The sequence below is a fragment of the Jaculus jaculus genome, chromosome 4 (genome assembly GCF_020740685.1).
Source record: "Jaculus jaculus isolate mJacJac1 chromosome 4, mJacJac1.mat.Y.cur, whole genome shotgun sequence".
NCBI lineage: Eukaryota > Metazoa > Chordata > Mammalia > Rodentia > Dipodidae > Jaculus > Jaculus jaculus.
Window position 1 is genome coordinate 77787102 of NC_059105.1, and position 14703 is coordinate 77801804.

The window sequence follows — 14703 nt, forward strand, 5'->3', positions numbered from 1 at the left end:
ATAAATGCATAAAACATAATTAAAACTATGTTTATAGGATTATCCTAGGACTATAGAGGATAAATTTTTTAGTTTTCACTCATCTTAAAGGATATTTATAAAAAGTTAAGGAATTAAGGAAAAGGACATTAAGTATAATGTCCATAACATTCATTGAAAACAAATAACTATCTATGGTTATACAGAAAGCTGAAGATAGTTTTGGAATAAATAAAAATGAAATAAAATTAAAAAGCAAAAATATTTATCATCTCTTAGCAGGGAGAACCATCCTTTAGTAGTATTTAACTCTGGTATACATATATGAGTAGCTACAGTAACAAACCCTGTCTTTGCTTTAACTTAACCATTTACAAAGTACTGCTGCATCCTTTGAAAAGATAATTTTGAGGGCTGGAGAAATGGCTGAAGCCAAGGGTTCCAGGCTTTATTCCTCAGTACCCACATAAGTCAGATGCACAGGGGGCACATGCATTTGGAGTTTGTTTGCAAGGGCTGGATGTGCTGGTGTGCCCATTCTCTCTCCCTCCCTCCCTCTGTCTTTGCCTCTCTTCCTCCCTCTCTCTCTCTCTCTCTCTCTCTCTCTCTCTCTCTCTCTCTCTCTCTCTCTCTGTCTATAAATAAAGACAGAAAGAAAAAAATTTAAACTATACATCCTTAATCATTCTTTAAGTAGCCATCTTTGAGAATTTTATTACTGTACATTGAAGAAACATTTTAATCTTATACAAGCATAGCATTTTATTCTATTTTTACCATTCCCTAAAATCTAAGCAACCAGAAAAAAATTATTCTCATAACTTATTGCTAACTTGACATATTCAGTTTGATCATCTAGTATAATATAGATAGGTAGAGAAAGAGAGAGAGAGATAGATAATATAGATATAGCTTAGATATAGTAAGGTCTATATATTACCACATCATGAGGGTAAGATGCCAAAAGAGAAATCAAACTTCTAAAATTAACTTTTATTATTTAGTTAGTAACCTATTACTTTAGAGAATTCTGAATAAAGAAGACTCAAATATTAAAAAAAATCATAGACGTAAAAACCAAGAATAGTGGCTTTTTTCTAGTTTCTTCTACCTGAAAAAAAATATTGCATATTATGACATATATAGTTATGGGTATAGTGAGTTGGCAATAGTCACCATCTCAGGCATAACACATATGAGCTATGAAACTTTCTACAAATCTTCCTAATAAAACATGTAAAAGCATACACCCTGAAACTCCTAAAGCTGAAAACTTAGGGTGTACACTGTGTAATAATAGTTAAAAACTCATTAGTGTGAAATGTTTACAATGACAAGAATAAGAAAACTACTGTGATGGTATGTGGCCTTTATGAAACTTGTCCATTAGTTAGTTTTGTTGATGCACTTAGGAAAAGTACACTATTTACAACAAAATAATGTTGATTTTACTTCCTCAGAAAGTAATACGAATAACTGACGATACATGTATACAACATGAAAACCTGTTCAATTCAAACAATAAATTTTAGTTGTAGAAAACCTGCTTAATGGGTTTCAGTTTTCAAACTGGAGGACATGTATACCATCATCCTTAACCAGAAGCCAGACAATCAACACTACAAAAACAAAAATGAGAGGCCAGTGCAGTAGTGGTGTCTGATCAGTACTGCATGCCCCAGGGAAACTCATCCAGTTTTATTAATAATTCTTTCAAGTGCCAAAGAACACTAAATCTTCACTGTGCATCAGGCTAAACTCATCTTTCCACTCCTTCTACTTCCCTAATTTTTGAGGAAAAGGGTATGTGGGCAACAGGTCACAGGGCTCAGCACACATGCATGTTCAACCTTCAAATAACTAGGTTTCAGAGACCTGAATTTCTCCAAACAAAGCTTGGAGTAACTGTGAAGATCCCTTTTTAAGAAGCAGAAGGGGAAACATGGGGAAAATCAGGATCTGGGCTACTATTTTTTTGGTCATTATGACAGGGAGGAAAAATGGACATTTTCACTCTCAAATTATCCTCTAGGTGTTAGTCATATTAGCTCCATTATTTATGTGGACTGTATAATTTTTTGTCTACTTGAAGGCTACAATCTCCTGTTTATTCCCCTTCCTCAAAATTTCTATCGCTGTATTTCCTCTGTATTTCCACATTCCAAGCATGCATAACTCTTTTCTATAACAAATTGCTTGTCTTAAAATCTTTTTGTCCTTGTTAACAGGTATACAACAGGTATAGTTTTCATTTTCTTTGACATCATATTCCTTCCATTTCTTTCTTATTTAATATTTAATTTTATTTACGAGAGAGAAAAGCAGATAGAAAGAGAAAGAATGGACATGCCAGAGCCACCAGCTACTATAAATGAACTCCAAATGTGTGCATCACCTTGTACATCTGGTTTACATGGGTACAAGAAAATTGAACCTGGGTCCTTAGGCTTTGCAGGCAAGCATGTTAACTGGTAACCATCTCTCCAGCCCCTACTTCCTCCATGTCTTTACTACCTAGTCCCATCTTACTTTTTTTGCAAACTGGCTTCGAAGTCTAACTCTACTACCACTCCAACACTATTTCTTAAAGTTAACAATGCTCTCTTTCTAAACCCTTTTCTTGATTTTGTTTAATCTCCTGTTTCTCCTTTCTAAGATTTCTTCACACATTCTTATCTTTTGCTTTCTACAACCTCCACCTTATCTTTTTATCTATTGACTTGCAATTTTCTTTATTATTTTACTTTTAAGCTGGGAACAATACTTGCTTCTCTAGACTTGCTCCTCCCTGGTTCAGGGAGTATTCAACTGTATTCCTCAGTATGAAGTGCTAAGAAGCTGCCACTGAAGTTGGGAGGGCCACCAGAGTCAATCCACAACTGAGGCTGTCCTACCACTTCAAAGTCTTACGGCTTAGACATGCTTTATTTGTTCTAGAGCCTTTCTTCTGGAGAGCTTACTCATATTCACTGGTGTACTGAGCATTGCATCAAAGGAATAAGATCTGGAGGGGGTTTTTTGCCATAATTTATTCTGAATATTTGACAAATATGTCAAAGCTTTAATGAATCTCTGGCTTCAAGGCTGGATGTCTGAACAACTTTCTTGTCCTATTTCTCTGCACTGTTCTGACTGCTATGGGCTGTTTAATTCTATGTTGCTCCTACAGAAAATCTTTAGGATCCAAATCTGGGTGAGCTACTCTTATAACATGGGACCATAGCATTCTATACCCACCTCTTAGCACAACACTCATCTTATGTTATCTTTTGCCTTAGAAACTGAAGGTTTTGAGGATAATATTATTCATCATGATTTCTCTACTGCCTAGCAGAGTGCCTGGAATTAAATTATTTCTGGCTTAAAATATATTCAGAGATCAGTATGTATCTTAACAAAGATATCTAAGGGACATGCTAATATTACCGAATTCTGATCAGACTGCTCTCACCATCTGCTTAATTTTTTTTTTTGAGAGCCCCTGACGTCTACCCTTATTTTTGCCCATAACTCCACAATACTATCATTATTATATTTTATTGATAAAGTCATTTTACATTTTAACTTTGAATTTTCTTGCTTCCAAATAGTACATTGTTTTAAATTATATCTAGAGGCCAATAAAAAGTTAAAATACAAAGAACCATGTTATTTTCAACAATGCATAATGATTTCTCTTAACAAAATTATAACATTAGATTATTTTGGTATAGTTTCGATAATTTGGATATCTAATAGTAAAGAAACATTTAAAAGGTGTAAAGGCATATCTAAGTAGTTTATAGGAAAAGTACTGGTGGTAAAGTAGAGATTATAACTGTTTTGTAAAGAGCACATGGCTTCAAATATTTACTCAAAAATTTTTCTATGTAAGGCCAACCAAAATACTATAAACTTAATAAATGAGTCATTTAATGCCCACATATATTGTACAGATGCAGCATTAGAAAAATTCCTTGCTTCTGGCATACCGAAAGTAGAACAATAAGTCAATCTTATCCTTAATCCTGAACTGGAATATCTCTTGCAGCAAGTGATACCTTAATGTTTTTATAATTATCTAAAAGCAAAATTAAATTTAAATCTGGTAATTTCCTTTATGTTTTATCATACTTCCAGACATCAACCAAACAATGAGTTCTTTTACCTTGCTCCTTTAAATCTTATATCTTGTTTTTTTCGGGGGGTGGCTTCAAGGTAGGGTCTCACTCTAGCTCAACCTGACCTGGAATTCACTCTCTAGTCTCAGGGTGGCCTTAAACTCATAGTGATCCTCCTAACTCTATCTCCCAGAGTGCTGGGATTAAAGGCGTGCACCAACATGCCTGGCTACCATGTATTTTTATTACTACATTCCTTTAGGTTATAAAGAACTTAAATAAAGATGAAAATGACATATTTTACCAAAAAAATTCAAAATATATTAAACTGACTTGGTTAACTGTATACTTACTTTGTCAAACACTGAACAAATAAACCATTAGAAAGATACTCTTTGTAAAGATGCTATAGTGAGAATCCAAGAATCAGATGTGAAAAGGCCTAAGTGAGGTCAGGGGAAGAGATTAAGTAAAGGAAAGGTGGAGGGAGGGCTAATCAAAATCTAAGAGGATATAAATAAGTCATATGGAAACTTACTTTTTTGGACAATGGAACATTCAAGAGCCATAGATTCTTACTAGAAAATTTTCAGTGCCAGAGATGGGATACCTTCCAGGGAGTTGTTGGCCAGGGAGGTTGCTGATGCCTCTAAAACATTACAGGCCATTTCTGAGGCCCTTGGTTTCCTACCAGGAAGAGATGGTAATACCTACTGCCACATACTTGGGCTGCAAGGCCACTCAAAAATCCTGCTAGAGCTGAGCTGAAAACCTCTTCCACATAGACCAGCTGGCAGAAAGCTGGAAAAAGCTATGCTGCATGCAGTTCAATGGGAAAAAAAGAAATCACCAGTGAAGATGCTCAACAGTAGACACTGCAAGCCTTATATTTGGCCAGCTAGGCCAAATGAGCCAATGGGTTCAATAGAGGCATGTCTGTTATGGGGGAAACCAACTGCCCTCTAATTTTATTGGAGGCCCACTCCATGGGAGAGAATACATCCCTGATACTGAAAACCTACAACACGGGTAGTCAGGGGCCCTAGGAGTATAACATCTGCTGGTGTCTGGCTAAATCTATATACTATGCTCACCAAACTGCCCAGTAAACACTTCCCTTAATGTTAATACCCCATATATTAATGCTACTCTCACTTTTGGTTAGAGAAGCTTCTCTTTTCAGATGACAGTGGCCTTGGGATGACTCAGAAGATACCATGGTGCTGAGAAGAAGTGACAGAGGAGCGCTCAGCACTGAAATATCTCTGTCTACCTTCCAAGGCTCTGGGTCCATTGTGGAAGAGGTGGCAATAATAATGTAAGAGCCAAAGGAAGGGTAGGACTCCTTATAATGTGATCCTCCAGACACAAAATGGCCTGGATATCCATGATCTCACAGTGCCTGACATTACCTACACAAGACCATCATAATAGGAGGAAAAAGTCATGACATCAAAATAAAAGAGAGACTGATTGAGACAGGGAGGGGATATGATGGAGAGTGGAGTTTCAAAGAGGAAAGTGAGGGGAGGCAGGGAATTACCACGGGATATTGTTTACAATTATGGAAGTTTTCAACAAAATAAAAATAAATAAAAAAGTGCTATTGGGGGAGGGGATTTTTGCATATTTGTCAGTTATTAAATGCATAATTAATTATTTGATTTCTCATTCTCGGTGATTAAATTTATATTTTTAATCTTTCACTCTTTCTTGTGGCTAGATTCTAGAATTTTATAAACATCCAAGCTGTAGGTCATGAATAAATTTAAGCCATACTCTCTGATGAAGTCCCTCATACTTCTTATACCAATAACAATAGCAATATTTTTAAAGAGCCCCACAGCCAACAGGAGTAAAAAGTACTTACGAGTATTGTGTCAGCAGTTCCAAATCATTATGCATATTGATTGGATATGCTTCACCGAGTTCAAACAATTTTTCAAGAGCCTCATAAATGAAAATGATGCAGATAAGAGAAGCAAAAGCTTCCTCAGTAAACCGAGTGATATAGCAGACGAGGGAACTTGCATCAGTGGCTACAAGTATGATACATAGAGTTGCAGTCCAAAGCCCAATACTAGCTCGTAGAGACAGGTATGACAGCCCATATTCTCTAAAAGACAAAGAAAAAAAGTGTGAGAAGAAAGTCATTTTTCAGCTTGCTACCATTTTAAGTCAGTGAAAATAAACTGAATTCAGAAAGTGAAAAGCAATAGCACAAGTATCTAAAGTTATATAAAGAGAAATCTAAGAGGACAAAATTAAAAGGCATTTCTCAATGCTTAGAACTGAATCTTGTTTTTTTTATAAATATTCCATAACAATATACACAAATCTTTGACCTTTTCCTATATGTCCACTGAGAGACCCATGTGACATACTAAATTAAATCATCCAATTGCATTCCATACAGACCTCAAAAAGTGATGCTGGAAGAAAAATAAATATAGTAAAAGGAAAAGGAAAGTGATAATAGCCAAAAGTAATGACACTTACTTGCAAAATTTAAACAAAATCTTTTCAAACACCAAGACGGGTCCAGTACTACCTAATATGGTAAGAGGCTGTCCACCAAAAAGAGAATAGGCTATTCCAGTCATTGATGCTCCAAAAAGGGATTCAATTGCACTCTGTAAAGAGATAACAATGGATCTATTACATCCAGCCATTGAATAGGAAGAAAGCATTCTAATTCTCCTGCATAAGCTTACCAATCATGGGTAGGACAAAGGAATAAGGATGAGGAAATTGCCAAAGGGAGACCAAAAATGCATTACTGCAAATAGGAAGAGCCCGTTCTGCCTTGCTGCCTTACATTTCTGTTGCCTTACAAGATGATTAAATCCAATCAGGAGTAGTCAGACACCAACACTAACTTGAAACATGGCTTGGATGTATAGGAAATGGACATTTTGCATGCTAAAAAAACAGGGGTAAAGGCACAAGGCATCAGGTCTGAACTTTGTGTAAGATTCATTATTAGTAGTTCTGAGATATCCCATTCCAAGTCTCTAGCTACACCAGCCATCTAGGAAATCCATAGGAAGTTTGTCTACCACACCATATAACAAACTTTTCTTCATAACAGAATGCAAAAGCAAATGCTCACTTACCTAACTATAAATGTTAAAAACAGATCAAGGTTCAAAGTTCAAAGAACAGTATAATACATACTATACGACCTTCAGTTGCTTCTCCCAGCAGTCCTCCAAATGTGATGACAGGAGACATGCATGCACAGTAGAGAAACAGGAAAGATGCTAAGCACTGCAGGCTGAAAGCATCTCTGAAGTCACTCCAGAAGAATGGAGCTTTCCTTTTGATATCTAAAATAAGTCCCCCAAAAATCCTAAGACATGGAGGGAAAACACAATAGTGAAACCCAAATATAAAATACACAAATCAAAATGCCCATGAACTCTGTTGCCAGGTCACAGTATATGTTTTCCATCAGCAGAGGTGAGACCCATATTAACCTGCTACATGGCATTATCATGATCTATAGGGTCAGCTTTACACCAGTATGGTACCACAAATATTATGTCAATAACTGAAAATCCCAAATTTTCTCAAGCAAGATTCAGAGATGTTTGTCAATCAAATTTCAGATAATGGCATTCAAAGAGTATTCCAATCAGTTCCATTTCTATACCAACCAGTCCACCTCAATCAAGCCTGTCCTCAATCTTGGATGTATTTTCTAATTATGTATATTCCACTTAGCATAACAGAAAGTGAAGGAGGGAGAGTAATGTGATTTTGTGCATGCCAATAGCAAGCAACACACTAGAGGGAATAAAGCTGTGTTTACCCATGGGTTCAGTTCCCTAGTCTGTCTGCCAAAGAGAAGAATACATACTATTTTAAGTAGATATCCAAGTATCTACGTGCCCTTATAGATAGCAGAAATGAGAAAGATGGGATCCTTAGTTGCTTTTATCTTTAAGAAACTAAGAGGTCAACCTTATAAAACCAAACTATATAATTGTTATCTTGATCTACTATTGCGTAAACATAACCTAATACCCATCATCTACAGGATAATAATGTCCTTACTTTAAAAAAATGATTCACATGTTTCAAATATATATCAAACTCACACTGAAACACAGACTGAAGGTGGAGGGGACCAGTACTAAATTGAGAAATGCTGCTTAGGATTTAAGGATTAATGTTTTAATCTATTAGGAATGGGAACATTAATATAAGGGTATTCTCATTCTTTGAACATTTGATAACAATATTCAGACTTAAGATTTGACACTGAAACTTCTTCTTAATTCATGGGATAAAGATGTTATATTAAAATAAGACTACAGTGAAGGTTAATGGTGAGAAAAACATGTTTTGAAGCTGGGCATGGTGGCACATGCCTATAATTTCAGCAGTCCAGAGGAAGAGATAAAAGAATGTTCAAGGCCAACCTGGGATATAAAGCAAGACTGTCTTAAACAAACAAACAAACAAAACAAATCAGAAAATTATGTGCTTCAAAATTTATTAATATACTGAAATCATATAAAATATTAAAATTGTTTTTTAATGAATTTCTATTTCTAGAAGTATTCATTTGGAAGTCTTAGTCTCAAAAAATAATTGTTCTCTTGACAGATCAAGCCTTGAAAGTACACATAGAATACTGAAAATATTCACTATTTTTCATTGCCATGATCTGAATGAGGCATAAGAATTATGTGTTAATAACTATCCTATTAATTTATGTGAGTATAATCACTAATCTATTAGTGATTGCTTCCACCAAGAAAGGTTGAACACAAGGAATTTCAGTTGAGAAAAGACTTTTGAAACTCAGTGAAGCTTGCTGAGAACTTGTGAAATTCATTCATGCATAAACCTAACATAAGGTTCCTCTATCTGTATTTGGCAGAAACATATATGTATTTTTATTGCTGAATAATTTCTATTTCTGAATAATGTACCTTGTCAAAGTTATAGTTCAAAACAGATTTACTCTACTAGCATAAGTATTAACTTATGACTTACATCCCACTTGGTTCTAAAAAATATTTGAAGTGGTTATGAACCATTAGTTAGTAATTAATAATTATCATCTGGATAGCATTTTATATTAGATTTCTGCTTTCTAATTTATTACTTATTAGAGAACACATTAGTCTGTATAGCTGTTATATAACTGTGTAATAAATGTGCTTTTATCAGTAAAAATCTAAATCCAAAAGTGGGAGTTCATTACAGAAGAACAGTGCAAGAGCAGCCCAGATGTACACCAGCAACTCCAGGAGAGCAGATGAGTAATGGATACTTCAAGTCATGTCAGCAACAGAATCTGTGGAAGAACTCTGGAGAAGCGAAGATACCGGATATTGGTGACCTGGGAGGATTTAGGAAGTAGTAAGGAAAAGTGAACTCGAAAAAAAAATCTAAGCTATGTGGTATGTTACACCTGAGAGAGAAAGAAAAAAAGTACCATCAAAAAATAAAAAGACTGCATTTGAAAGTATGAAAGCAAACAGAATGAGTAACAAAAGCTTCCAATGAAGAAAAATGAAGAAACTGAGTCATCTCAAATTAGGCATCAAGCCTGAGAAAGACGGTAAAGGACATTTCCTCAAAGACAAACATAGATAATGTCAGGGACAGGAAGCACAGGAGAATTAAAATGCAGAGTTGTCAGCAACTGGAAAGCAAGCAGTATAGGAAGTGCCTTGGTGGGGGGGGGCACCAGTCCTACAAAGCACTTGCAATTGTCTTTAATTATACCCACAAATTCCCTGAAGAGAGACCCACCCAAGAGTTTCTGATTTTCTGCTCACACATTGCTTGGAGAGAGACAAGCTGTCAAAAATCCATAAAAACCCATTTTATGAAATAAATTGAAGCTTTCATCTCTTCAAAGATGTGTGATTTTAGAAAAATAAATCATATAACTCTTTCAAATCATAGGTATAATAATAAAAAATACCACTATATACATTCTACTTGCATTTAATGAGGTAAGGTCTACAAGACTGAATTCTTGGTATTCAGTTCTATTTCCATGTTGAACTTGAAACTTTCAACAAGCTTTTTTGAGAGGGTCAATTGACAGTTTTCTTATTCTTTATATTACTCTGTAAATGCATTTTGTGCACAGAAAAATAATAAAAAACTAGGTAAGATAAAATGGAATGCTGTATCTACTGCTCTGTTTTAACAGTAATAACATCTACTAACTTCAATAAAACAATCAAATCAATTGGCATTTCACCTCTCCAAATAAGAGATATTAAACATATAAAATAAATCTTCAAATAACAATTCCCAACAGATAAAAATGATGTTACTTCATCCTTGAAAACCCATACAAGTGAATCTCACTCACCTTCCTGTACGCTGGAGCTCAGGTCCACTGTGTCCCCCATGTGGTTCTGCTTCCCCATGAGCTGCTGTTCCATTTGGTACAGCAGGAATCTTTCTTTTCTCCTGAAGGAAATGTTTTATATTGTTTATTTTGTTTTAATTCTAGATGTAATATCAAATAATAATAGCAAATAACAGTTTTCCTAAAAGTAGTATGTAGATTGGCTAAGAACCCAGGCTCTACTTAACCTGAGAGTTTACCTAAACCCTTAGAGCTTCAGGTTTTTCCCCTATTTCTTGGTGACTTATCTTATAGGTGGTTGAGAGAACTGGATGAAAGGGCAGACATTTATTCATTCTTTCTCCTTAACAGTTCTCTTTAACATGACATCACTTTTCTAGGGGCTGGGGCACATACATCTTACTAGTAAAGTACTTATCTAGCATGTCCAAGGTCCTGAGTTGAATTTCCAGCACCACAGAAGAATGCAGAAATAAATAAAAAGAGTCTACTATTTTTAGGTATATTTTCCACTATGCCTCCAGTTCACATCTTCCTACTCAAGGAATAATTTATAAGTCTTCATAGCTCATAGATCAAAAACTATCACAAAAGGAAGCTTCTAATTGAATGAGTGGCATATTAACTGGGGTTTATGTAAGTGATAATTTTCCTTAATTTGTTTCACCCACTTTTATCAGAGACAGAGATATTTTTAAAAAATCAGAAAGACCTATCTAAAATCCTACCTTTGGTGACTTTAGAGTGCATCAATACATTTAAAAGTACTTAAAAGGGTAATGAAAATTTTTGTGTGTGCATGCAAATGTGCACATTCATATGGTGCAAGTACATGTTTGTATATAAGTGTACGTGCACACTAATGTATATAGATATGGAGGCAAGAGGACAAACTTGGGTGTGATCCTCAAGAACATCACCCCCTTTTATGAAAAAGGCTTCTCTTTGGCCTAGGGCTCGTCAAGTAGGTTAGCTGACTGGCCAGGGGTTCCCAAGGATCCCTCTGCCTCTACCTCCAAGTGCTGAGATTACAAGCATGCATCATAATGCTTGGCATTGTAAACAATGGAGCTATAGCCATGGCATTATGATAAAGAGTTTCTAATCTGTACAATTAAAATTGGTCCTGAATTTAATTACAAAATTATATAAATATGAAACACAAAATTGATTCATTGGTTGATCTTATGTGCAATGGGCCACTTAGATAAAATTATACATTTTTAACATGTGAGGAAAAATAGATGTTAGTATTGAGTATAAGAAAATTCATTATTTAATATTTCTGTAGTTTCCCAGGGGATATGGGTAGATACACCTAGACTGAAGTTCAAAGATAAAATAGAGGATACATGTCAATGAATGAAGGAACTGTTTGTGCAGGTAATTATTAAATATCATTGAAGGGATTTATAAGTGGGCCTCAAGACCTACTCTTAATTGCCAAGAGAAACATTTTATAGCTTCTACAACTGTCAGAAAACAAATGATAATATTAGATTTTCTTTAAAATAAAAACTATCTATTTTTTATAATGTGGTGGTTTGAATAGATGGCTCCAATATATTCAGAATTTTATTACAATTTGTAATTTATATCTGCAGCCACCTGACTGGAGGAGATGGCATAGTGGGTAGATCCTAGGGTTCAGTGCTAAGATCTAGAATTCCAGTCTATAGATATGCAGGGTGCGTGAGCTGTGCCTGGAGTTCCTAAGTATGCTTGCTTGCTGGTGGTGGTTATGGCCTCTTTCTCTCTCTCTCTTTCTCTGTGCTTGGTCCTGGAAAAGAAGTTCAACTTCTTCTACCACTCCCCTTGATCTGTAAGCTTCAAAAAACCCCTTTATCCATAACTGTGCCTGGCTTGGAGGTTCATCTCAACTATCTTAATCTGTCTATTAAAGAATTGGTACCAAAATGTGGGTTGTGGTTGAAATGAATCTGACCATGTGAATTTTGGTGTTTTGGAACATTTGTTTTGAAGGAGTGGACATGAACTTGGTACTTGCAACAAAAGATGTCTTCTGGAGCAATAAGCCAAGTTTTATAGACTATTCTGATGAAAGTTTGTGAATGCTACCTGCAGAGAGAATTACATTTGAAGGCGTGGCCTATGAACTTTCTCAGGGGATGCAAAAACTACAGAGGACTTTGTTGGAACTTGACTATTGACATAAGAGGTGGCTGTGTTCTGTTGCCCATGCCCAGAGAGTTTGATCAAGGTTAATTGTGTAATGGACTGATGTGCTTGGTTAAAGATATGAGACTAATTGATTTAAGATTTTAAGACAAGTTTAAAGTTACTGACACAGAGACTTATTGGTGAAGCTGATATTACCAAATACATTCACATTTGGAAGTGGGATGACCGAAGTACTTTACATTGAAACAATGGAAAGGATGCCTGTGGAAAGACTATGATAGACATACAAACTCTTTTGGAAAGAATTAACTGAAAAAATTTGCTTTTCAAGGTTATATTTTATTTTGTCCCTAAATTAAAAGATATGGCTGTGTCCTACATACTTGGTATTAGGTTTGAAAACATAAAAAGTTCATGAAATGGTCATAAAGTTCACATGATTTCAAGAGCCACTGCTGAGTTGTCACATACAGACAGGGTGTGATGACCCTCATAAATAGGCTGACAAAGCCATTGGAAGATGAACCATGGTTTAAATTGATACCTAAAGATGTTTGAGATATACCAGAATTATACAAAAGCTACCATGAAGTCTGCTTGCTACAGATAAAAGTTTTCCCTGGCTATTCAGCCCAGCTGGAGGGGTGAAATTAAAACTCCAGAAACTGTAAGTTACTAGGTAGGATATTGCACTTGAACTATAGATGTCTGATGTTTGCTTGATGGTTATTGAGTTTACATTCCTGTAGTCTCTCTTCGTTATGCTTTATAACAATTAAAAATGTTTACTCTCAAGTGGAAAGGGGGCTTAGTGGTTAAGGCACTTGCCTGCAAAGCCTAAGGAGCCATGTTCAACTCTTCAAATCCCACTTTGCAATAAAGTCCTCTGTAGTTTTTGCATCCCCTGAGAAAGTTCATAGGCCAAGCCTTCAAATGTAATTCTCTCTGCAGGTAGCATTCACAAACTCTCATCAGAATAGTCTATAAAACTTGGCTTATTGCTCCAGAAGGCATCTTTTGTTGTAAGCCAGATGTACAATGTGACATGTGCAAGGTTGGGCATGCGCACAAGGCAGCACTCATGTCTAGGGCTCTACTGTAGTGGCTGGAGGCCCTGGCTCACCAATTCTCCCTTCCTCTCTCTCTTTCTCACTCTCTGTCACTGTCTCTCTCATAAAAATGTTTATTCTCTATGCCTTTGTATGTTAAAAATTAAAACTTGCTTTGATTTTGCAGAACTCACAGCTAAGCTAATAAGACTTAAGACTTTGGAACTATCTCAAGTTAGTAGACTATGGGGACCTTTAAATCTGACAATATATAATTGTGAGATGATTATAAATCTATTTAGGGCCAAAGATGAAATGTGATAGTTTGAACAAATGCCTCCTAATACATTCAGGATTTTATTACAGTTTGTAATTTTTTTTTAATTTTTTTGTTCATTTTTATTTATTTATTTGAGAGGGACAGAGAGAGAAAGAGGCAGAGAGAGAGAGAGAGAGAGAGAGAGAGAGAGAGAGAGAGAGAATGGGCACGCCAGGGCTTCCAGCCACTGCAAACGAACTCCAGATGCGTGCGCCCCCTTGTGCATCTGGCTAACGTGGATCCTGGGGAATCGAGCCTTGAACCAGGGTCCTTAGGCTTCACAGGCAAGAGCTTAACCACTAAGCAATCTCTCCAGTGCTATAGTTTGTAATTTAAATCTGTAGCAACATGGCTGGAGGAGATATCACTGTGGATGGATCATAGGATCCACTCTAAGGTGTGGGGGGTGCATCTGAAATTCCAGTCTACAGATATGCAGAGCTTTTGAGCTCTGCCTGGAGTTCCTAAGTGTGCTTGCTTACTGATAGTGGCTTATGGCTTCTTTCTCTCTCTCTTTCTCTCTGCTTGGTCCTATGAAAGAGGGCCAACTTCTATCACTATGAAACTTCCTCTTGATTTGTAAGCTTCAATAGATTCCTTCTTCTATAACTATGCCTGGTATAAAGGTTCATCTCAGCAATCTAATGCTGTCTACTCCAGATAGTTTAGCCCTTTGTTTTATAATTTAAAAAGTCATACATTGATACAACTGAGAGCAAGTCATAGGAGATCTTAATCATTCCAAAGTATAGGTTTCCTTAAAAAGAA

General features: G+C 35.9%; 1 protein-coding gene across 5 annotated transcripts in view; it reads right to left on the reverse strand.

Moving 5' to 3' along the window:
• Positions 1-14703, reverse strand: part of Slc4a10 (solute carrier family 4 member 10) — a 362675-nt gene that overhangs the window by 71704 nt on the left and 276268 nt on the right. For all 5 annotated transcript variants that reach the window (XM_004651887.2, XM_004651884.2, XM_004651886.2 and 2 more), the window contains 4 exons: positions 10426-10526; positions 7257-7431; positions 6579-6712; positions 5950-6195 (listed from right to left, as the gene is read on the reverse strand). In XM_004651887.2, the coding sequence (XP_004651944.1) occupies positions 5950-6195; positions 6579-6712; positions 7257-7431; positions 10426-10526 (656 nt within the window). The remainder of the gene's footprint in view (positions 1-5949; positions 6196-6578; positions 6713-7256; positions 7432-10425; positions 10527-14703) is intronic.